Genomic DNA, 25,419 nt, shown 5'->3' on the forward strand with positions numbered 1-25,419 from the left:
CGCTCAAAATCGATAAAACTAGTGAACTTCTCAAGAAAAATATTGTAGGGATCCATATTGATTCTCTGTATTTTGTCTAAATACCTCTTCTGATGTTCAGGATTTAGCTGTATGGGAGAAATTTGCTTTGTCGTCCACTGACGATCCAGCATCGGCCATGCTGTGTGTACATACAGCTTGCCATCCAGTATGGCTGCAAACACAAAACCGCATGTTGCATGTGACATCACTGCACACTATCTATAGAGCACATAAAGAGACACTGACTGGTTAAAAGGACTGTGTTATACAACTTTTCAGCAAGTTCATCCAGGTCACCTGAAGTGTTACAGTTTTTGCCAACTGCTTACAGCCAAAAAGTGAATGTTTAGACTACAACTTCAAATCCAAAACTTCTTGTAACAGTAGGTAAAACACAATGTGACAATAACTTAAACACATTTTCTGCTTTGTACTTTGCTTGCAATTCTTCAAAACAGTTGTTGCAGAACATTACACACAGTTTCCTACATTAGACACTGAACTCAAAGAAATACCTTATCATTGGGAAAAAACTTTTAATAAAAATGCAAAACACATCTGGCAATTGGAAATACTTATGCACACATCTGAAAACACTCACACAGAAAACTCACCGCCAATCAGCCTGACATTTTCCACTACAAATCAAGCTCACGTAAGACATTTTGTCAAATCTGCAATCATGGAGGTGGGAACATCCAGAGAAAGAGGCAGAGGACAAGGAAGACAGAGATACGTGAACAAAGAAGAGCAAGAAGGAGAAATGTTTCAGATGAAATTCGAGCAACTTTGGTGGACCATGTGATCAACCACGGCCTCACACTGAGGGAAGCTGCACTCTAAGAAAAGGTGCTGTCTCAATGAGAAAAATTTATGTAACAATTTGCATATTTTTTTCTTTTGTTATTTCAATATAGTTATTTCATAATGCCACAAGACGTCTCTAGTTACATGAGTAGGAATAACGTTACATAGTGAAGTTAATGTAAAATACAATAACTTACTATGCAAATTGTTACATCACTTTTTCTCACTGAGACAGCAATTCATTTTTTTAGAGTGTGGACAAAGGGTCCGCTCAAACCTCAGCCACCACACAGTGGATAGTACTGTCAAGTGCAATATCATTCTGATGTTACTGTACCATGTATGAAAACTACAGTACTGTAAACACTTGTTTTCATTGTTTTCTTTTATGTTTTGAATTTGAACTGTACGGTATTCTATCTTTCTTTAGGTATTTGTAAGAAATTTCTATTTAAAACATAAAATAAAAAATGAATAAAAAACAGGGAAACACTTTTGTTGCTAACTACTGTAACTTTCAGTTTGTTTGAGAAAAAGCAAATAAAAATATATTGACTTCAATGTTTTGTGTGAAACACATCATGGTGCGTGTGTGTATCATTTTGTTGCTAGAATGACATTTTTAAAAGAGATTGTTAGGTTTTGACTATAGGGTTTCATTTTGACAGAGCTTTGTGTTTTACAAGTGTTGTGTCTTACCTTGCTTGTGTGTAGAGTTTTGGCACAACTTCAATTTAGCCCTAACTTTATCCTAACCTAGAGCTACAGTAATCCTAGCTCCAACCTTAACCTAAAGATAATCCTTGCCCAAGTGTTAATCTAATTCTAACCCTAATTTTAAGCAAACACCAAAACAAACCCTAACCTTAATCTGGTCTTCATGTGACACTGACATACAGTAGTGTTCAGAATAATAGTAGTGCTATGTGACAGCATTAGGGACAGACCAGATGGCCAGAAACTTGAGTCTTGACTTGACATTGCCCCTCAAAGACTTGAGACTTGACTTGAACGTGCAAAAAATGACTTGTGAACATCCGGGCCTGGCTTCAGTGCACCCCTCCACCCCACTGTGGTTGTCAATCGCAGCACCCTGGAGGTTTGGACTTTTCTCCGGCTGCTCCTCCTCTTACAGTAGTGTTCAGAATAATAGTAGTGCTGTGTGACTAAAACGATTAATCCAGGTTTTGAGTATATTTCTTATTGTTACATGGGAAACAAGGTACCAGTAGATTCAGTAGATTCTCACAAATCCAACAAGACCAAGCATTCATGATATGCACACTCTTAAGGCTATGAAACTGGGCTATTAGTAAAAAAAAAAAGTAGAAAGGGGGTGTTCACAATAATAGTAGCATCTGCTGTTGACGCTACAAACTCAAAAGTATTATGTTCAAACTGCTTTTTTAGCAATCCTGTGAATCACTAAACTAGTATTTAGTTGTATAACCACAGTTTTTCATGATTTCTTCACATATGCGAGGCATTCATTTTGTTGGTTTGGAACCAAGATTTTGCTCATTTACTAGTGTGCTTGGGGTCACTGTCTTGTTGAAACACCCATTTCAAGGGCATGTCCTCTTCAGCATAAGGCAACATGACCTCTTCAAGTATTTTGACATATCCAAACTGATCCATGATACCTGGTATGCGATATATAGGCCCAACACCATAGTAGGAGAAACATGCCCATATCATGATGCTTGCACCACAATGCTTCACTGTCTTCACTGTGAACTGTGGCTTGAATTCAGAGTTTGGGGGTCATCTCACAAACTGTCTGCGGCCCTTGGATCCAAAAAGATCAATTTTACTCTCATCAGTCCACAAAATATTCCTCCATTTCTCTTCAAGCCAGTTGATGTGTTCTTTGGCAAATTGTAACCTCTTCTGCACATGTCTTTTATTTAACAGAGGGACTTTGCAGGGGATTCTTGCAAATAAATTAGCTTCACACAGGCATCTTCTAACTGTCACAGCACTTACAGGTAACTCCAGACTGTCTTTGATCATCCTGGAGCTGATCAGTGGGTGAGCCTTTGCCATTCTGGTTATTCTTCTATCCATTTTGATGGTTGTTTTCCATTTTCTTCCACACGTCTCAGTTTTTTTTTTTTTTTGGTCCATTTTAAAGCATTGGAGATCATTGTAGATAAAGTAAGTCCCTTCGGCTGCTCCCTTGTTTGCACTCTGGGTCGCCACAGCAAATCCAAGGTGGATCTGCATGTTGAATTGGCACAAGTTTTACGCCGGATGCCCTTCCTGACGCAACTCTGAACAGCCTATATTTTTTTTGCACCTGCGTATAAGTTTTCCCCTCTCCAATCAACTTTTTAATAAAACTACGCTGTTCTACTGAACAATGTCTTGAACGTCCCATTTTCCTCAGGCTTTCAAAGAGAAAAGCATGTTCAACAGGTACTGGCTTCATCCTTAAATAGGGGACACCTGATTCACACCTGTTTGTTCCACAAAATTAATCAACTCACTGACTGAATGCCACACTACTATTATTGTGAACACACTCTTTTCTGCTTTTTTTTTTTACTAATAGCCCAATTTCATAGCCTTGAGAGTGTGCATATCATGAATGCTTGGTCTTGTTGGATTTGTGAGAATCTACTGAATCTACTGGTACCTTGTTTCCCATGTAACAATAAGAAATATACTGAAAACCTGGATTAATCTTTTCAGTCACATAGCACTACTATTAATCTGAACACTACTGTAAAACTAATGCTTGCCCTAGCCTTAATGTAATCACAACCCCAATGATCACAGAAAGTTAATGTAGCCCTAATCGTAACCTTAACTTTAAAGTACCTTTTTAAAAAAGTGCAGTTCCTACAAAGAACCAAACTCATTTTGTCTGATACTGGGTCTACTGCCGTAACCACACCACTACAGAGCTGCTGATTCTGAAGAGGAGATTGTGTCTTTGTCATGTGGTTCATCTACACATCACAAATATAGTCGATGTGGTATTGCACTGTGGTCACATGTCAGTGGAGACGTTCCCAAAAGTACAAACCAGCTCTGTGGGAGAGTCCTACAAAGAAAAACTGGAATTCGCATGTAAATTTCCAAAAGACATTCCATAGAAGTCTGAAATGAACTGTTTCAGACTTAAATTTGGCCTAAAATGCTAAAGTTTCTACAGTGATTGGTAGCTTAAGGATGTTTTAGATGAAGCTCTAACTACATTTAAATGTAAAATGCAGATAAAACTTGATGTTCCTCAACATGACCCCCTTTTGAGTTTGTTAGTGCAGTCCACATTGGAAAGTATCACACCATGAGCTTGTAGAAAAGACAAAACTAAGAGTTTGATTCCCTGTTCTTCTCACAGGTGCTGATCTGTTGAGGATGAGCAGGGAAGATCTGATCCAGATCTGCGGCCCAGCAGATGGTATTCGCCTTTTTAACACCATGAAGGAAAGGTGAGTGATACATACAGTATAATTCTAAGGAATGCAAGTTCCAGTAAGAAGGCAACCTCATGCAAAGAACATCCCCAAAAATGTACAGTTTGCCCAATCGGCCACCTTCCATTTAGGGACATTGACTAGAAACGTGGAATGATCAGTGCACTTTTGTCAAGGGCTAAATTTATCAATCAGACATTGTCTGACATGGCCGATTCAACAGGGGCTACTTTCAAAATCTAAATATGCAGCCTTAATCTTGGAATGACATCATGGCTGCCACAGTGAATGCTTTGAAACACCAAGGATAAAGCTGCTACCCATGACACTATGGAACTGCCCTGAATCCTGCATGGCAGTCATTTAGGCAGATAACTGGGCTGTCACCACCTCTAGAAAGTAATCATCCATCCATCTGTCATAGCCAGCTGAAGTGTGGATGTCTCCTTGAGTCTTCAAGATTGGGGCCCTTATGTGCTGGATCATGCAGAGACAAATGCACCAGATGACCAAAATGTTGGTTGCTGATGCACCCTCAGTGATACTTCTCATCTTAGCCTGCAGGACAGGTTCAGTGGATAAGGAGCTGGTCTGCCAACATGTAGACCTGGGTTTGAATCCAGCTCATGCTATCTGTGTCCTTGGGCAAGACACTTGCCCAAGACACACCAGCATTGTCTCAATCCAACCACCTTTTAATGAGTACTACCATTTGGTGGGGAAGTAAACTTTTAGCATCCACTTGAGCGCTATCGAAATGCAGCCCTTCTTCTTAGGCTCCCGAAGTAACTGTTCATTTGACACAAAGTCATTCCTCCAATACCCAGGGATCTTCTGAAGAGACAGAGTACCAAAGACCTCCAGTCGCTGCCTTACGTCTCTGGTTAGTGTCCATGTCTCAAAATCATACATTAAAACAGGTAGCCCCAGGACCCTAAAGACTTGACCCTTCATTCATCCACAAAGATATCAGCACCTTCGTCCAGCAATGTCATGACTCCATAAGCCCTTCACAGGCATCTCTTGATCTCTAAGGTTGACAACCCAGAGACATGAATGTCTAATGACTTATGAATGATTTATGGAGTAAAGCAGGACTGTATTATCACCCCCACACTCTTCATCATCTTCGTGGCATAATCCTCCACCTGATCAAGGACAAGATGCCACTATTAACTGACATTGTGTACAGAACAGATGGAAAACTCTTCAGCCTGAGCTGATTGAGAGCCAAGAAGAAAATCACCACCACTTCACTCCTGGACTTCCAGTATGCTGATGACAGAGGCATGTCATCTTTTATGGAAGAAGGTCTTCAGAAAATCCTTGAAACCTTTGATGAAGCCTACACCCAAGCTTGGTCTTCACATCAACCAAAAGAAGACAGAGGTCCAGCCTCCACCCAACAAGGTCAATCCAAAGCTTCCTGCTGTGAAACTGCACAAACAGGTCCCAAAGAATGTGACCCACTTTCCATACTAGAGCAGCCATGTGTCATCAAATGCTGACATCGATGGCAAGATCCAACACTACTTTAAGTGTGCCGGAACTGCCTTGGACTGACTTTGCACCCATGTTTTGAAGAACCTTGACTTTCAACACAAGGGGAAAATGATCCTTTATCTCATGCCAACCCTTCTGTATGGATCTGAGACCTGGACTACCTATAGCCACCACCTGAAGACCCTCAAATGATTCCACCAATTTTCCCTCAGGAGCATTCTCTGCATCAGGTGGGAAGACTGTCATACCAACATCAGGATTGCCACGACAACAGTGGAGGGATGATTTATCTGCTGCAGGTTCATTGCTTGTAAATGTTTGATTTACGACCTGGCGTAGGCTGACTCTAATTGATTTCAACATGTGGGCAGTGTGTCTGCGTTTATTAAACCAGACGGTGATTATTTGCAGCCTCCATCCTTCTGTCTGACAGTGTTGGCACTCAGTCTGAGTTGGACCACATCACTTGTGGACAGGGCCACCAGGCGACCTGTGCAAATGCGTTGCAATTGAACATGTTCAGGCAGAGGTTGAGGGTACTCAACCTCCTCAACTTCCATTCAACCATCTGGTTGACCCAACTGCCAGCAGGTGGTCTCCATGAATAACAGGATTCACTGCACTCATCAGCCCACCACCATTTTTTCATCAACACAAGGAGGGTGTTGTCCTGTTTTTCACTGTGCTGCCTTATTTTCTTCAGATGACTTCCCTTTTCTATACCAATAAATCATTAACTTTTATATAAAGTTATAAACAAAGATAAAAACATTGTTACATATGTGTTCATTTTCAGCTACACTAAATTATTGTTGAGAAAAAGGAAAAATGCTCACTTTTAATCAATTAACACATATTAGTGGCTGTTCTTGGTGTTACACTGCTACATTGTCTTGTGGCATTTTTCAGGTGTATACAACCTCGTCTCACCATCTATGTGTGTCAGCAGCAGAACACAGATCCTCCTCCAGTCAAGCCAGGTGGAGACAGTGAGTACACACTTAACTAAGTGTGAAATTATTTTAAGAAAAACAAAAAGTGACATCTTAATTTCCAAATTTCAGAACTACTGTATATATCTCTTGGCATGTATAGAATAAAGATTTCTAAAGTGAAAAATAAAAGTTGTGCAAGCAGCAGTCACCAAGAAAACTACATTCTCATCACAGTTTGCCTTTTTTCTTACAATTATAAAAGACCTTGGACCCCCTCTACTAACTGGTACAAAGTGATGCTCAGCGCTATCAGGAGGCAGCAGAAAGTTATTGAGCCAAAGTAAGCCCTGACTGCCATTGGTGCCGGTACATGTCACCAGTCTGCAGCTCCCCCTGGAGGCGACGCCAGTCAGACACAGGTTACTTCTCCAGCCGAGGCCGGTACCCATTTATAGCTGGGTGGACTGCAGATTAAGTGTCTTGTCCAAGGACACAGACAGGTAGCATGAGAGGGATTCAAACCCAGGTCTGCATATTGGCAGGCCAGCTCCTTGTCCACTCATCCATCTACTCTTGAGCCAAAGACAACCAAAAACCTGGTATAAAGTCAAGTGCATCATTTTTCTGTGACGTACACAGCACAATATTCAGACATATCTGACAGGTTCACAACATGCATATGTGACGGAGGCCAGCAGGAGTCACTGTGCATGTGTTAGTCAATAGGCCCCGACACTCCCCCAACAGCCAAAGGATACACAGGCCAGAGCCTGTGTTTTAGCCAACTGGACAGAGCTTCCGACTTCCATGCCGAACATTGTGAGTTGCGTCCCAAACTGAGCCAGTGTGAGGAGTTAAAAAACCCAGAGCAACTCGCTACATGTACACTGTGGTTGTACACATACGGATAAACACGAGCACATTGCCTGTGGAGGTCCATGGGCTCTAGATTAGGTAGTGTTTATAAAATAGGTACCTGACATTTTTATGCAACATTTCTATAATGATTTGGAATGGCCTTAATTAGTAACATCCACTGATCACTGTTGTTACATAATATCTGTAGTTTCTCCAAAAATATTAGTCTTATCAACGTCCTGTTTTGGCGCCGTTCATCCCTGACCCACAATGCAGACTCCCAGACTAGGCTTAGGTGTAAGAGAAATCATGGTCTTTATTCCAGGCTCAGGTATGGTACACAGGTGGTCACTCAGCGGAGCAGAGGAACAGTCAGCATTAGGCAAAAACGCAGTCATGGTTGAGCAGGGTTCAGAGGCACGAGCAGACACAGACATCTGGGAAGAGGCAAAAGCCACGGTGAAGGAAAACAGAGCAGGATACGGTACACATCTTGGCAAAAACAGGACTGAATACAGGCGCTGGAATGTGTACTAAAGACAACAAACTGGCAGAGGCGTGGTGGCTGGAAAGAGATTAAATAGGGCGGTGTTAACAAGGTGCACGTGGGGTGAAAGATCTAGAAAGGGGGCATTGGCTGGAGGACAAAGATTGTGCACTGTGCAAGATAGTGAGGTGGAGACAAAACAGCGTGGAGTGATGAAAAGACAAAGACACATGAACAGGCGCCAAGAGTGTGAGTGAATGAAAACATGAAGCAGACAGAATAAAAGTGAGAGACAAAGACACAATCACAGGTGCAGGGGCGTGGAGTAAGAACAAACAAATGGGATGAAGGGAAAACTGAGAACAGAGCTAAAACAGAAACCGAGGGCAGAATATTATGAATAGGACAAGAACATGGGCACAGAAAATCGAACTAAAACATAATAAGCACAATTTCAATTTAAATTTTTCGATTTATTTTCATTCATATAGTGCCAAATCATAACAGAGTTGCCTCAAGGCGCTTCACACAAGTAAGGTCTAGCCTTACTAACCCCCAGAGCAACAGTGGTAAAAACTCTCTCTCTGAGGAAGAAACCTCAAGCAGACCAGACTCAAAGGGGTGACCCTCTGCTTGGGCACAAAAGAAAAACTACATAAGAACTGATCAGGGAAAAAATAGGGAATAAACACTAAGACAAAACTAAACTGGAAATGGCTTATGACAGAAGTATACAATAAAAGATAACCAAATGGCAAAACAGACAGATAAAGACTAAACCATAAACAGAAAACAAAATCCAATTCCAAAAGCATAACAGACAATATCACAAATGAGGAGAACAAAATAAACAAGTGACAAACTAATGATAAACAATGAAAACCCAAACCGGCTGAACAAAACTAGAATGGAACTGAACTATGGCCAAAGTATGAAAAGTAACAAAGAAACAAAGTGGCAAAGTAAAACAGAACAGAGAATAAACACATGATGAAAATAAAACACTAATAAATCAAAGCTAGGGCAGACGGTGAGAAAAAGAAAGAGGGAGAAATCGAATCGACGCCCCGATCAGGGCCAAATCCTGACACACAAACGTTTGTGTCTATGTGTGTGTGTGCAAATGAATGAATGTTCATGTATGTGTGTGTGCGCAAATGAACAGACGTGTTTGCACACAAACAGACGCTGGTGTCTGTGCAAAGTAACAGACCTTCATGTCTGTGTGTGCACAAATAGATGTTCATGTCTGCATGTGCGCAAAGAGATGTTCATGTCTGCGTGTGCGCAAAGAGATGTTCATGTCTGCATGCGCACAGACAAAGAGATGTTCATGTCTGCGTGTGCGCAAACAGAGATGTTCATGCCTGCATGTGCACAAGCAAACAGATGTTCGTGTCTGCGTGTGCACAAGCAAAGAGATGTTCATGTCTGCGTGTGTGCAAACAAAGAGATGTTCATGTCTGTGTGTGCGCAAACAAAGAGATGTTCATGTCTGCGTGTGTGAAAACAGAGATGTTCATGTCTGCATGTGTGCAAACAAAAGAGATGCTCATGTATGCATGTGCGCAATCAAAGAGATGTTCATGTCTGCGCATACGCAAACAAACAGATGTTCATGTCTGCGCGTATGCAAACAAAGAGATGTTCATGTCTGCGTGTGTGAAAACAGAGATGTTCATGTCTGCATGTGTGCAAACAAAAGAGATGCTCATGTATGCATGTGCGCAATCAAAGAGATGTTCATGTCTGCGCATACGCAAACAAACAGATGTTCATGTCTGCGCGTATGCAAACAAAGAGATGTTCATGTCTGCGTGTGCACAAGCAAATAGATGTTCATGTCTGCGTGTGTGCAAACAAAGAGATGTTCATGTCTGCGTGTGCGCAGACAAAGAGATGTTCATGTCTGCGTGTGCGCAGACAAAGAGATGTTCATGTCTGCGTGTGCGCAGACAGAGATGTTCATGTCTGCGTGTGCGCAGACAAAGAGATGTTCATGTCTGCGTGTGCGCAGACAGAGATGTTCATGTCTGCGTGTGCGCAGACAAAGAGATGTTCATGTCTGCGTGTGTGCAAACAAAAGAGATGCTCATGTATGCGTGTGCGCAAACAAAAGAGATGCTCATGTATGCATGTGCGCAATCAAAGAGATGTTCATGTCTGCGGTGCGCAATCAAAGAGATGTTCATGTCTGCGCGTGCGCAAACAAAGAGATGTTCATGTCTGCGCGTGCGCAAACAAAGAGATGTTCATGTCTGCGCGTGTGCAAAGAGATGTTCATGTCTGTGTGTGCGCAAAGAAACGTTCATGTTTGTGTGTGTGCACAAATGAACAGACATTCGTGTTTGTGCACAGACTGGTGTCTGTGTAAAGTAACAGACCTTCATGTCTGCGTGTGCTCAAAGAGATGTTCATGTCTGTGTGTGCTCAAAGAGATGTTCATGTCTGCGTGTGCACAAAGAGATGTTCATGTCTGCGTGTGTACAAAGAGATGTTCATGTCTGCATGTGCACAAGCAAATAGATGTTCATGTCTGCGTGTGTGCAAACAAAGAGATGTTCATGTCTGCGTGTGTGCAAACAAAGAGATGTTCATGTCTGCGTGTGTGCAAACAAAAGAGATGCTCATGTATGCATGTGCGCAATCAAAGAGATGTTCATGTCTGTGCATGCGCAAACAAAGAGATGTTCATGTCTGCGTGTGTACAAAGAGATGTTCGTGTCTGCATGTGCACAAGCAAAGAGATGTTCATGTCTGCGTGTGCACAAACAAAGAGATGTTCATGTCTGCATGTGCGCAGACAAAGAGATGTTCATGTCTGCATGTGCGCAGACAAAGAGATGTTCATGTCTGCGTGTGTGCAAAGAGATGTTCGTGTCTGCATGTGCGCAAGCAAAGAGATGTTCATGTCTGCGTGTGCGCAAAGAAACGTTTATGTCTGTGTGTGTGCACAAATGAACAGACATTCGTGTTTGTGCACAGACTGGTGTCTGTGTAAAGTAACAGACCTTCATGTCTGCGTGTGCTCAAAGAGATGTTCATGTCTGTGTGTGCTCAAAGAGATGTTCATGTCTGTGTGTGCTCAAAGAGATGTTCATGTCTGTGTGTGCACAAAGAGATGTTCATGTCTGCGTGTGTACAAAGAGATGTTCATGTCTGCATGTGCACAAGCAAATAGATGTTCATGTCTGCATGTGCGCAAAGAGATGTTCATGTCTGCATGTGTGCAAACAGAGATGTTCATGTCTGCGTGTGCGCAAACAAAGAGATGTTCATGTCTGCGTGTGCGCAAACAAAGAGATGTTCATGTCTGCGTGTGCGCAGACAAAGACATGTTCATGTCTGTGTGTGCGCAAACAAAGAGATGTTCATGTCTGCGTGTGTGCAAACAAAGAGATGTTCATGTCTGAGTGTGTGCAAACAAAAGAAATGCTCATGTATGCATGTGCGCAATCAAAGAGATGTCCATGTCTGCGTGTATGCAAACAAAGAGATGTTCATGTCTGCGTGTATGCAAACAGAGAGATGTTCATGTCTGCGTGTGTGCAAAGAGATGTTCATGTCTGTGTCTGCACAAAGAAACGTTCATGTCTGTGTGTGTGCACAAATGACCAGACATTCGTGCTTGTGCACAGTCTGGTGTCTGTGCAAAGTAACAGACCTTCATGTCTGTGTGTGCGCAAAGAGATGTTCATGTCTGTGTGTGCGCAAAGAGATGTTCATGTCTGTGTGCGCGCAAAGAGATGTTCATGTCTGCGTGTGTGCAAACAAAAGAGATGCTCATGTATGCATGTGCGCAGTCAAAGAGATGTCCATGTCTGCGTGTATGCAAACAAAGAGATGTTCATGTCTGCGTGTGCGCAAACAAAGAAATGTTCATGTCTGCGTGTGTGCAAACAAAGAGATGTTCATGTCTGCGTGTGTGCAAACAAAAGAGATGCTCATGTATGCATGTGCGCAATCAAAGAGATGTCCATGTCTGCGTGTATGCAAACAAAGAGATGTTCATGTCTGCGTCTGTGCAAAGAGATGTTCATGTCTGCGTGTGCGCAAACAAAAGAGATGCTCATGTATGCATGTGCGCTATCAAAGAGATGTTCATGTCTGCGTGTGCGCAAACAAAGAGATGTTCATGTCTGCGTGTGCGCAAACAAAGAGATGTTCATGTCTGCGTGTGCGCAAACAAAGAGATGTTCATGTCTGCGTGTGTGCAAAGAGATGTTCGTGTCTGCATGTGCACAAGCAAAGAGATGTTCATGTCTGCATGTGTGCAAACAAAGAGATGTTCATGTCTGCGTGTGCGCAGACAAAGAGATGTTCATGTCTGCGTGTGCGCAGACAAAGACATGTTCATGTCTGCATGTGCGCAAACAAAGAGATGTTCATGTCTGCGTGTGCGCAAACAAAGAGATGTTCATGTCTGCGTGTGTGCAAACAAAAGAGATGCTCATGTATGCGTGTGTGCAAACAAAAGAGATGCTCATGTATGCATGTGCGCAATCAAAGAGATGTTCATGTCTGCGTGTGCACAAAGAGATGTTCATGTCTGCGTGTGTGCAAAGAGATGTTCATGTCTGTGTGTGCTCAAAGAGGTGTTCATGTCTGTGTGTGCACAAAGAGATGTTCATGTCTGCGTGTGTACAAAGAGATGTTCATGTCTGTGTGTGCACAAAGAGATGTCCATGTCTGCGTGTATGCAAACAAAGAGATGTTCGTCTGCGTGTATGCAAACAGAGAGATGTTCATGTCTGCGTGTATGCAAACAGAGAGATGTTCATGTCTGCGTGTGCGCAAAGAAACGTTTATGTCTGTGTGTGCGCACAAATGAACAGACATTCGTGTTTGTGCACAGACTGGTGTCTGTGTAAAGTAACAGACCTTCATGTCTGCGTGTGCTCAAAGAGATGTTCATGTCTGTGTGTGCTCAAAGAGATGTTCATGTCTGTGTGTGCACAAAGAGATGTTCATGTCTGCGTGTGTACAAAGAGATGTTCATGTCTGCATGTGCACAAGCAAATAGATGTTCATGTCTGCGTGTGCGCAAAGAGATGTTCATGTCTGCATGTGTGCAAACAGAGATGTTCATGTCTGCGTGTGCGCAAACAAAGAGATGTTCATGTCTGCGTGTGCGCAGACAAAGACATGTTCATGTCTGTGTGTGCGCAAACAAAGAGATGTTCATGTCTGCGTGTGTGCAAACAAAGAGATGTTCATGTCTGAGTGTGTGCAAACAAAAGAAATGCTCATGTATGCATGTGCGCAATCAAAGAGATGTCCATGTCTGCGTGTATGCAAACAAAGAGATGTTCATGTCTGCGTGTATGCAAACAGAGAGATGTTCATGTCTGCATGTGTGCAAAGAGATGTTCATGTCTGTGTCTGCACAAAGAAACGTTCATGTCTGTGTGTGTGCACAAATGACCAGACATTCCTGTTTGTGCACAGTCTGGTGTCTGTGCAAAGTAACAGACCTTCATGTCTGTGTGTGCGCAAAGAGATGTTCATGTCTGTGTGTGCACAAAGAGATGTTCATGTCTGTGTGTGCGCAAAGAGATGTTCATGTCTGTGTGTGCGCAAAGAGATGTTCATGTCTGCGTGTGTGCAAACAAAAGAGATGCTCATGTATGCATGTGCGCAGTCAAAGAGATGTCCATGTCTGCGTGTATGCAAACAAAGAGATGTTCATGTCTGCGTGTGCGCAAACAAAGAAATGTTCATGTCTGTGTGTGCGCAAAGAGATGTTCATGTCTGCGTGTGTGCAAACAAAAGAGATGCTCATGTATGCATGTGCGCAATCAAAGAGATGTCCATGTCTGCGTGTATGCAAACAAAGAGATGTTCATGTCTGCGTCTGTGCAAAGAGATGTTCATGTCTGCGTGTGCGCAAACAAAAGAGATGCTCATGTATGCATGTGCGCTATCAAAGAGATGTTCATGTCTGCGTGTGCGCAAACAAAGAGATGTTCATGTCTGCGTGTGCGCAAAGAGATGTTCATGTCTGCGTGTGTGCAAAGAGATGTTCGTGTCTGCATGTGCACAAACAAAGAGATGTTCATGTCTGCATGTGTGCAAACAAAGAGATGTTCATGTCTGCGTGTGCGCAGACAAAGAGATGTTCATGTCTGCGTGTGCGCAGACAAAGACATGTTCATGTCTGCATGTGCGCAAACAAAGAGATGTTCATGTCTGCGTGTGCGCAAACAAAGAGATGTTCATGTCTGCGTGTGTGCAAACAAAAGAGATGCTCATGTATGCGTGTGTGCAAACAAAAGAGATGCTCATGTATGCATGTGCGCAATCAAAGAGATGTTCATGTCTGCGTGTGCACAAAGAGATGTTCATGTCTGCGTGTGTGCAAAGAGATGTTCATGTCTGTGTGTGCTCAAAGAAGTGTTCATGTCTGTGTGTGCACAAAGAGATGTTCATGTCTGCGTGTGTACAAAGAGATGTTCATGTCTGCATGTGCACAAGCAAATAGATTTTCATGTCTGCGTGTGTGCAAACAAAGAGATGTTCATGTCTGCGTGTGTGCAAACAAAGAGATGTTCATGTCTGCATGTGTGCAAACAAAGAGATGTTCATGTCTGCGTGTGCGCAGACAAAGAGATGTTCATGTCTGGGTGTGCGCAGACAAAGAGATGTTCATGTCTGCGTGTGTGCAAACAAAAGAGATGCTCATGTATGCGTGTGCGCAAACAAAAGAGATGCTCATGTATGCATGTGCACAATCAAAGAGATGTTCATGTCTGCGGTGCGCAATCAAAGAGATGTTCATGTCTGCGCGTGCGCAAACAAAGAGATGTTCATGTCTGCGTGTATGCAAACAAAGAGATGTTCATGTCTGTGTGTGCGCAAAGAAACGTTCATGTCTGTGTGTGTGCACAAATGAACAGACATTCGTGTTTGTGCACAGACTGGTGTCTGTGTAAAGTAACAGACCTTCATGTCTGCGTGTGCTCAAAGAGATGTTCATGTCTGTGTGTGCTCAAAGAGATGTTCATGTCTGTGTGTGCACAAAGAGATGTTCATGTCTGCGTGTGTACAAAGAGATGTTCATGTCTGTGTGTGCACAAAGAGATGTTCATGTCTGCGTGTGTACAAAGAGATGTTCATGTCTGCATGTGCACAAGCAAATAGATGTTCATGTCTGCGTGTGCGCAAAGAGATGTTCATGTCTGCATGTGTGCAAACAGAGATGTTCATGTCTGCGTGTGCGCCGACAAAGAGATGTTCATATCTGCGTGTGCACAAAGAGATGTTCATGCCTGCGTGTGTGCAAACAAAGAGATGTTCATGTCTGCGTGTGCACAAGTAAATAGATGTTCATGTCTGCGTGTGTACAAAGAGATGTTCGTGTCTGCATGTGCACAAGCAAAGAGATGTTCATGTCTGCGTGTGCGCAAAGAGATGTTCATGTCTGCATGTGTGCAAACAAAGAGATGTTCATGTCTGCGTGTGCGCAAACAAAGAGATGTTCATGTCTGTGTGTGCGCAAACAAAGACATGTTCATGTCTGTGTGTGCGCAAACAAAGAGATGTTCATGTCTGCGTGTGTGCAAACAAAAGAAATGCTCATGTATGCATGTGCGCAATCAAAGAGATGTCCATGTCTGCATGTATGCAAACAGAGATGTTTATGTCTGCGTGTATGCAAACAGAGAGATGTTCATGTCTGCGTGTGTGCAAAGAGATCTTCATGTCTGTGTGTGCACAAAGAAACGGTCATGTCTGTGTGTGTGCACAAATGACCAGACATTCGTGTTTGTGCACAGTCTGGTGTCTGTGCAAAGTAACAGACCTTCATGTCTGCGTGTGCTCAAACAGATGTTCATGTCTGTGTGTGCACAAAGAGATGTTCATGTCTGTGTGTGCGCAAAGAGATGTTCATGTCTGTGTGTGCGCAAAGAGATGTTCATGTCTGCGTGTGCGCAAACAAAGAAATGTTCATGTCTGGGTGTGCGCAGACAAAGAGATGTTTATGTCTGCGTGTGCGCAGACAAAGACATGTTCATGTCTGCGTGTGCGCAAACAAAGAGATGTTCATGTCTGCGTGTGTGCAAACAAAAGAGATGCTCATGTATGCGTGTGCGCAAACAAAAGAGATGCTCATGTATGCATGTGCACAATCAAAGAGATGTTCATGTCTGCGGTGCGCAATCAAAGAGATGTTCATGTCTGCGCGTGCGCAAACAAAGAGATGTTCATGTCTGCGTGTATGCAAACAAAGAGATGTTCATGTCTGTGTGTGCGCAAAGAAACATTCATGCCTGTGTGTGTGCACAAATGAACAGACATTCGTGTTTGTGCACAGACTGGTGTCTGTGTAAAGTAACAGACCTTCATGTTTGCGTGTGCTCAAAGAGATGTTCATGTCTGTGTGTGTACAAAGAGATGTTCATGTCTGCATGTGCACAAGCAAATAGATGTTCATGTCTGCGTGTGCGCAAAGAGATGTTCATGTCTGCATGTGTGCAAACAGAGATGTTCATGTCTGCGTGTGCGCCGACAAAGAGATGTTCATATCTGCGTGTGCGCAACGAGATGTTCATGCCTGCGTGTGTGCAAACAAAGAGATGTTCATGTCTGCGTGTGCACAAGCAAATAGATGTTCATGTCTGCGTGTGTACAAAGAGATGTTCGTGTCTGCATGTGCACAAGCAAAGAGATGTTCATGTCTGCGTGTGCGCAAAGAGATGTTCATGTCTGCATGTGTGCAAACAAAGAGATGTTCATGTCTGCGTGTGCGCAAACAAAGAGATGTTCATGTCTGTGTGTGCGCAAACAAAGACATGTTCATGTCTGTGTGTGCGCAAACAAAGAGATGTTCATGTCTGCGTGTGTGCAAACAATGAGATGTTCATGTCTGAGTGTGTGCAAACAAAAGAAATGCTCATGTATGCATGTGCGCAATCAAAGAGATGTCCATGTCTGCATGTATGCAAACAAAGAGATGTTTATGTCTGCGTGTATGCAAACAGAGAGATGTTCATGTCTGCGTGTGTGCAAAGAGATCTTCATGTCTGTGTGTGTGCACAAATGACCAGACATTCGTGTTTGTGCACAGTCTGGTGTCTGTGCAAAGTAACAGACCTTTATGTCTGCGTGTGCTCAAAGAGATGTTCATGTGTGTGTGTGCGCAAAGAGATGTTCATGTCTGTGTGTGCGCAAAGAGATGTTCATGTCTGCGTGTGCGCAAACAAAGAAATGTTCATGTCTGTGTGTGCGCAAACAAAGCGATGTTCATGTCTGCGTGTGTGCAAACAAAAGAGATGCTCATGTATGCATGTGCGCAATCAAAGAGATGTCCATGTCTGTGTGTATGCAAACAAAGAGATGTTCATGTCTGCGTGTGCGCAAACAAAATAAATGCTCATGTATGCATGTGCGCAATCAAAGAGATGTCCATGTCTGCATGTATGCAAACAAAGAGATGTTTATGTCTGCGTGTATGCAAACAGAGAGATGTTCATGTCTGGGTGTGTGCAAAGAGATCTTCATGTCTGTGTGTGCACAAAGAAACGTTCATGTCTGTGTGTGTGCACAAATGACCAGACATTCGTGTTTGTGCACAGTCTGGTGTCCGTGCAAAGTAACAGACCTTCATGTCTGCGTGTGCTCAAAGAGATGTTCATGTCTGTGTGTGCACAAAGAGATGTTCATGTCTGTGTGTGCGCAAAGAGATGTTCATGTCTGCGTGTGCGCAAACAAAGAAATGTTCATGTCTGTGTGTGCGCAAACAAAGCGATGTTCATGTCTGCGTGTGTGCAAACAAAAGAGATGCTCATGTATGCATGTGCGCAATCAAAGAGATGTCCATGTCTATGTGTATGCAAACAAAGAGATGTTCATGTCTGCGTGTGTGCAAAGAGATGTTCATGTCTGCGTGTGCGCAAACAAAAGAGATGCTCATGTATGCATGTGCGCTATCAAAGAGATGTTCATGTCTGCGTGTGTGCAAACAAAGAGATGTTCATGTCTGCGTGTGTGCAAACAAAAGAGATGCTCATGTATGCGTGTGCGCAAACAAAAGAGATGCTCATGTATGCATGTGCGCAATCAAAGAGATGTTCATGTCTGCGCGTGCGCAATCAAAGAGATGTTCATGTCTGCGCGTGCGCAATCAAAGAGATGTTCATGTCTGCGCGTGCGCAAAGAGATGTTCATGTCTGTGTGTGCGCAAAGAAACGTTCATGTCTGTGTGTGTGCACAAATGAACAGACATTCGTGTTTGTGCACAGACTGGTGTCTGTGTAAAGTAACAGACCTTCATGTCTGCGTGTGCTCAAAGAGATGTTCATGTCTGTGTGTGCACAAAGAGATGTTCATGTCTGCGTGTGCGCAAACAAAGAGATGTTCATGTCTGTGTGTGCGCAAACAAAGAGATGTTCATGTCTGTGTGTGCGCAAACAAAGAGATGTTCATGTCTGTGTGTGCGCGCAATTGAACAGACGCTCATGTGTCACGTGTGTGTGTGCGCACGCACAAACGGACATTCATGTCTGTGTGTGTGCTGTTAGGGCTCAAACGAACATATGCTCATGTGTGTGCATTGTTACGGCCCAAACGAACAGACGTTCATTTCCACAGCAGAGTAACAATGTGGACAGTAAACAGATAAATGCGCTGTGAGTTGATTTAAAACTGAACTCACCCTAAGTTTGTTTTGGACCACTCTGTCACTTTGGGAAATGTTTCACATAGAAAATCCACAAGAGGTCTGTGCTGGGCTCAAAAATTCCATAAAAATCAATGTGATAACCTGTGCAGCACTGCACTGATCCTATGTATCCTTTGCTGCAGAGATCGATGTGCACAGCATCATGTGTATGTTGTGTTCTGCAATGAAAATGCATTTGTTCATTTTCTTTGCTCTGTATAAACCTGATCCTGTCAGATCTCAGAAGCTAAGCAGAGCAGGATCTGGTTAGTACTTGGATGGGAGACCTCTTTGGAACACCAGCAGCTGTGTGTTTTTTTCCCAGGTAAAACCGGAATGGCATCAGGAAGGGCATCTGGCATAAAACCTGTGCCAATTACCAATGAGGATCTGACTGTATCAGCTTTGGTGACCCCAAACAAAAAACCGAGAGCAGCCGAATGAACAACAACAACTTTCGCAATTCAGGGGGGGGGGGCTATCACAGCTGTCGTGGAGCGAGAGGTGGACTGTATTCCAGTCTATTGCAGATACGCTTCTGTAGTCCCTTGATACTGGACTGCTGCATCGTGTCATTCTGTACTGGTGTACGTCCAGCTTTGTTTGGTGCAAAACACTGATCTAAATGTCACCTCATTGTTATATGGCTGGGGGGGCCTGGCTGCCTTTTTGTTTCTGTCCTTTGCTTCTCCTTCCAGGTGGTTTGCATTTGGAACTGAGTGGCTGTGTTGCTGAGTTTATCAGGACCTCACCCTGATCACCTGAGGCTGATCACCTGCGGCTCATCAGGACTCACAGCTGTGGTGCATCTGCATGGATTGGAACATGGTGGCATTTAAGACTGGAGTGCACGGTGTGTGTTTGCCAGAGACTCGACCTTGTGACCAGACGAGTGAGATCGTCGTCTCGGGAGCCATCTCATCATCAATGGATGCAGAGAACGTCCAGGTTTGAGTGTGGACTCACATAATGGTTCCTTCTTTCACAGACTCGGTTTGTTGCGGCCACCTGGGGGGTGTCGGCGGGGTCCTTGAGTCCGAACAGCTTCTGGCTCCAGACCGTTAGCGCTGCTGGGAGCGCACCACGCCAGACCGCACTTTGTTTTTTATGTATCACTGTTATGTATTAAATTCAGTTAGCCTTTGTACCGTGCTCTGCTTATTTCATACTGGGTCTTTCAAACGCTGGTCGGTTCTCCGAGCTGCGTCCGACACATAACACTCATGCCAGGTCCCAATAATGTTGGAATGATTTAGTATCAAGAATCACATCCTGTTGTAAAAACCAAAACCAAATAATACACATGTTAGAAAAGATGAATGTGATATGGTGATGGAACAGGAGCTCCTTCCTGGCATCTGTTTTGTCTCCACTGCAGTCTATCACGCCCTGTATCTGGAAGAGCCGACACTGTTGGACCTTTCTGAGAAGGTCGCCATGCTTTACAGCATCACTCCACAGCAAATCATCCACATCTACAGACAGAAGTCCTCAGGGATCTACGTCCTGGTGTCTGATGAGGTATTCTTTATGGTATTTCAAAAAAGCTGCTTTAATCTGTTTCAACCAACACCACAAACAAACATAGTGGAAGAGAAAGCGGCGTTTATTATTCAGCAGAAGTAATGAGGACATAGTGTTTTTATTTATCTGAGAAAAACAATTGAATTAATAATTTTTAGTTTTATTAAATAGAAAAATAAATAAATACAAAGGGCAAGAGCTGTACAGACTACACCATGAAAATGGTTCTCTAGAGCAGATTATCTACCCATAGTTAGTTTGGGTAGTTGATTGGACAGTTTAAAGGTGCTAACCAGATTTTACACATTAATACATCAGAAAATTAAAATTTTTTAAAGTAAAGATTTAATGGCTTGGTGCAGAACATGAAGCAACACTCCCTCTGTGCCCTGAGCTTTTCTGTCCCTGTTTGCATTCTCGGTGAGTGAGTACATGAGGTTTCTGTGAGTGCACATTCAATGTGTGTAAATCACATCCTGTGAAACTCTCTCCTGACCCTCTCCTTGTTTCCAAGGAGACAGCAGTGCTCACTATTCACAACATAGCAATTAAGCTTTTTTCAAAGCGACATTGGGGAGGTGTGGATGAGGGGTGACGTTTTGTTTATGTCCTGAAATATAGTGGTAGTGTGACATCTAGTGGGAGTAAAGCCATTCGTAGCACCTTCAAGGGTTTGTGGTTATGTTATGCAAGTGTAAATAAGTTTAAAATAAAACTATGCAAGTGTAAATAAATTTTAAATAAAAAATTTTACAATCTTAGCCTTGAGGAAAAAACTATCTGCATATCAAGTTTATTATGTACTGTATGTAATATGTCATTTTTTTGGTGTTCATAATTATGGCCCCAATAGCTGAAGGCGGCAAAGGCCCCTTCGCACATTACATTAAATTAGGGAAACCGGCCAAACCAGGCCGAGTGGGCCAAACCCGATCAATTCAAGCCACAGTTGGGAGGGATAGGCATTCGGGCAGGCGAGAACGAATGGCGTTCGACTGCCACCTGAATTCCCACAATGTGGCACGAAGCCAGTCCGAATGGATCAGGCAAAGTCGAATGCCGTTTGTGTGGCCTTCGGTCAATTTGGATGCCATTTGTGTAGCAGTCAATGATAGTCGATCAATTTGGACACCATTTGTGTGGCATTCGGTCAAATTGGTTGCCAAGACCAGTGGTGGGCACAGTTCCGCTAATCCGCTTTAAGATAACTTTTTCGTTGGTGGATTATCTTTTCAGATAATTTTGAAAACCATCAGCAGATTAATTAGCTTCCGCAAAATTTAGTTCCGCTAACTTTCAGTCCACTTTCTTTGCTGGCATAGTGAGTAAGACCATGGTCAAAACATTTATAAACCCTAAAACTAAACATTAGCTCCTGTTTGTTGGATGTTTTGCAACAGCCAGGCTGCCACAAGGAACTCTGCTCTCCATCCTCCCCCAGCAGAAGGAGGCAGGCTGGCTGCCAGTGCAGCTGCTAAAAACAAACAAACAAAAAAACATAATTTACTTTCAACGTGCAGCAGCTCAGAGAGTGGCAGAAGTGGTAAATTGCAACGTCATTTTCACTCATGGTCACAACGTAACTCTTCACTGAACTAACTACATTCCTTGACTATAAAAACACAAATCTATAACACTAACAACACTGCTAAACTAACATGTACTGCAATAATAATAATAAAAAACTAACAAACCCCGAACTCCCATAATGCATTGCTGCAATACATTATGATCGACAGTGTGTCTGCTTTAAAAGACAGCGTGTGCATGTAAAACTTTACTTTTTTAAGTGAAAAGACACTTATTTATGGAGTTAAATTTGTTTGTCTAATTAATACCAGCAAATGCACCGAGGTTGATCTAATAGTCCTTGATTTTCACACTTGTTTTGTGATCCACAAATACAAATTTCCAATTTGTAATTTGTGTGTTGGTTTTTACAAATAGATGTGTATTTCGTAAATACATTATTTTTATCCATTTGTAAAAAAAAAAATTAGAGCATTTGCAAAACTAAAAATTCTGTTTGTGAAGTGTCACTCAGCATATTGGCCACTTTTCACACTCCCATTCCGTATATGGTGGTGTTCTATGAATTTTTGACGGGGGCGGGGGGGGTGGTGGTGGTGATAAGGCAAGTCTGATTTCCCATAATGCCTTTTGGTGCTTGTGTGTGCTTAATGCTCAAACCTTCTTTATTCTTCCTTCTTCATTACTTTAAAAGTGTGATATTGACAGGTGGGTTGGTCAAAGACGTTTGGACACAAATGCGAGGCTCACACAAACAGCTCTGGTTGGTAACAGGCTTTAGTGGGGAGGATAGCAGAGGCTGGTACAGAAAAAGGTAGTCCAAAATACACAGCAGAAGTACAAAAACATCAGTAGGTCAGAAAAACAGGCTGGTCGAAAAACACACTGAGGCAGGCAGGACTATGAAACACGAGAAGGAGAGCTGGAGAGAAGACACAAGGCACATCAATCTGGCGAGGACTAGCAGCATCCATCTTATATAACCCCAGGTGATGAGTTGCAAATTAGGAACAGGTGTGCATGGAAAGCACCAGAACAGTGGTCAGAAAGAGAGAAACACCCACCACCAAGAACCCAGGGACAGCCAAGATTGATAGAGACAGACAGACCCGAGCAGAAAAACCCAACAAGAGAATAAACACACAGAAAACCAATGAGTAAAAGAAAATAACAAAACAGACCAAAAAACAATACAGACAACATGGCAAAATCTCAGACCCTGACAGATACTTTCACTCTGTAAAAATGACGGAGTTGTTGTTAATGTGTTGATAAACTGTCTGGAATTAGTCTGTTTATAAATGAAACCATGAGTGAAAGTGCCTTGCATTTGATCTATTTTCTTTTTTTAGTTGATCAGTTTACAGTTGTACAAGTTAACTTTTTAGTTTGCGGATTAGTGGTTATCAAAGCTAACTTTTTGGTTAGCTGTGCCCACCACTGCCCACGACACACTTCGATGGTAATTGTGATGCTCATGGGGTGGGGGGACACACAACACACCCAATGGCCATTCGTGTTGCTGGAGGGGACACACGACACTCCCGATGGCCATTCGTGTTGCACGGGGGAGTTGGGGGGGTGGGGGCACAATGCACTCAGACGCCATGGGTGTTGCACTTGGCCCCCATTTGGGACAGGACCTGGTGTCACTCAGGTATGATCCACCTCATCCATGCCCACCCACACCATTCACCCGTGGTCTGTAGTGGCTGCCCATTGTGGTATAATCACCTGGCCCCATCAGGACTGTTTTGACTGCTGTTGGGATCTCGCTCCAGTCGCCTTGGCTGCAGTCAGGCTGCAGGAAACAGGTCCTCGCCCGCCCTGAGAGCTTTCAGCACCTCCACCGCACCTTGATTGTGATGTCATGTGCACTACATTCGAGCTGGCGGTGCAAATGGGCCTGGTTGTTGTAAGTGCACTGTGACTGCTGTTGGAGAACTTTGGATTGCACTTGGTCTTTGGCCGAGTGTGGGTCGAATGGGCATTCGAGCGCCATTTGCCTTCATTTCCTCTGTAGTGTGAAGGCTGGCTCGATTGACTTTCAGCCAGGATTCGACGTAACCGAACATTTCGAACTGTTCGATTGAGTTTCCAATACGAGCACGCTGCGCCTGTGGTGTGCATGTGCTGTGCCCGAACGGCCGTGCCGACTGCTGTATGAGGCATTCGAATGTGGCTCATTCGAATCCTCTTTTGTGCGCTATTCGGCTTCATTCACTATGTGTGAAGACACTATTGCTTACTCTACAACCTGCCATTTTAAAATCACAAATTCAAATGAATAAATAAATCTACGCTGCTCATTTGGGGTTTGTTTCAGATGGTGCAGAACTTCAGTGAAGAAATGAGCTTCATCATCAGCACTGTCAGAAGTACTTATGTTTATAATTTGCTTTTCATTTCTCAGTTTTTAACCCATTTGTTTTTGATGATATTTTACACATATAATTTTGGTGTGTTTTTTTTTTTCCTCTTTCTTCCTAGATGAAAAAACTAACGGCTACCACGTTGTGTTGAAATGACCCACAGCTTCCTGCCGTCTTAGAATTGTACACATTACACTTGTTCAATGAGTTATGCGACACTGACAAAGATTTTAGTTTACTTTTGATTTTGTATTACATTTTCCTGGTATTTTCCTGTTTTATTTACCTATAAAATAACTAATTTGTGTTTAACACACCATCAGCTTGTTGTATAATCCATTATTTCTGCTTTACTTTGCTACATATACACTTTTTTTTTTTTTTAACTTAATAGCTTTCTTTCTACTGTTCTAAATGATAACTGCATTTTACTCATCATATATTGCTTGCAAAAAAAATGCTGGGTAGGCGAGTGAGTCGATCATCCCAGCCAGGTTCTGCAGAAGATAAGTGAAAGGCAATAACTGCAATCATCTTGTAACTCAACAAATTAAAAAGAGCATATAACAAGGTTGAATTGGTTACTTTGTGGTGAGCATTGATGCACCAGATCAATCCCAAAAGCAGATTTGTGTTGCCTATGTGATATCCCATATATGTGTCTGCTCTGCCCATGTGTGGAGTTGAGCTAGCAACTGTGACAATAAACCTGATGGCCAATACTTAGGTAGATACACCACAAAATATACATCAGACTAGAGCAGTAAAACTGAAATTAAAGCATAGATAGCATGTGTGGCTTGGGATGGTGCCAAAACCTTTTGTTGTTACTGCAAATTCAAAACGCTGCTTGAAAATGTTTTGAAATCATTGAAAAACCCATATTTCAAACATTGTTCCGGGTCCACATGAAAAGGAAGGTGTCACTGTATCAGCCGAAACAGAAAAGAAAATATAACCCTGGCAGTAAATAATGCATAGAACATGTGGCTGTAGATCGTGCCGAAACGTCTTGGCAGTATACTGCAAATTACTGATCGATAACTTGAAATGCTGCTTTGAAACCCATGTTTCAATCATTGTTCCAGAGTCTGCATGAAAAGGAAAACATTAAAGTGTTGCTCTGCCACCGGGTGAACATTGGCACCTGCTGGATTATTCAGGAATATGCGTCCATATCAACTTATGATGTTTTAAAAGCTACAGACAGCGCAGTGTCTCTATGTGCATGAGCCCTTGCAATACTTATGCATCTTTTTGACAGCTGACAGGTTATGTGATTACTCCACACAATACT

At 42.9% G+C, this 25,419-nt stretch overlaps 1 protein-coding gene across 1 annotated transcript in view; it reads left to right on the plus strand.

Moving 5' to 3' along the window:
- The window catches only part of tfcp2l1 (transcription factor CP2-like 1), an 81,899-nt gene extending 57,425 nt beyond the window's left edge, over window positions 1-24,474 (plus strand). Inside the window, exons 11-15 of the mRNA XM_034187295.1 lie at window positions 4,178-4,268; window positions 6,666-6,745; window positions 20,075-20,217; window positions 24,077-24,128; window positions 24,241-24,474. Coding sequence (XP_034043186.1) covers window positions 4,178-4,268; window positions 6,666-6,745; window positions 20,075-20,217; window positions 24,077-24,128; window positions 24,241-24,278 — 404 coding nt within the window. The 3' untranslated portion in view covers window positions 24,279-24,474. The remainder of the gene's footprint in view (window positions 1-4,177; window positions 4,269-6,665; window positions 6,746-20,074; window positions 20,218-24,076; window positions 24,129-24,240) is intronic.
- Window positions 24,475-25,419: the final 945 nt, after the last annotated feature.

Source organism: Thalassophryne amazonica, chromosome 14 (assembly GCF_902500255.1).
Source record: "Thalassophryne amazonica chromosome 14, fThaAma1.1, whole genome shotgun sequence".
NCBI lineage: Eukaryota > Metazoa > Chordata > Actinopteri > Batrachoidiformes > Batrachoididae > Thalassophryne > Thalassophryne amazonica.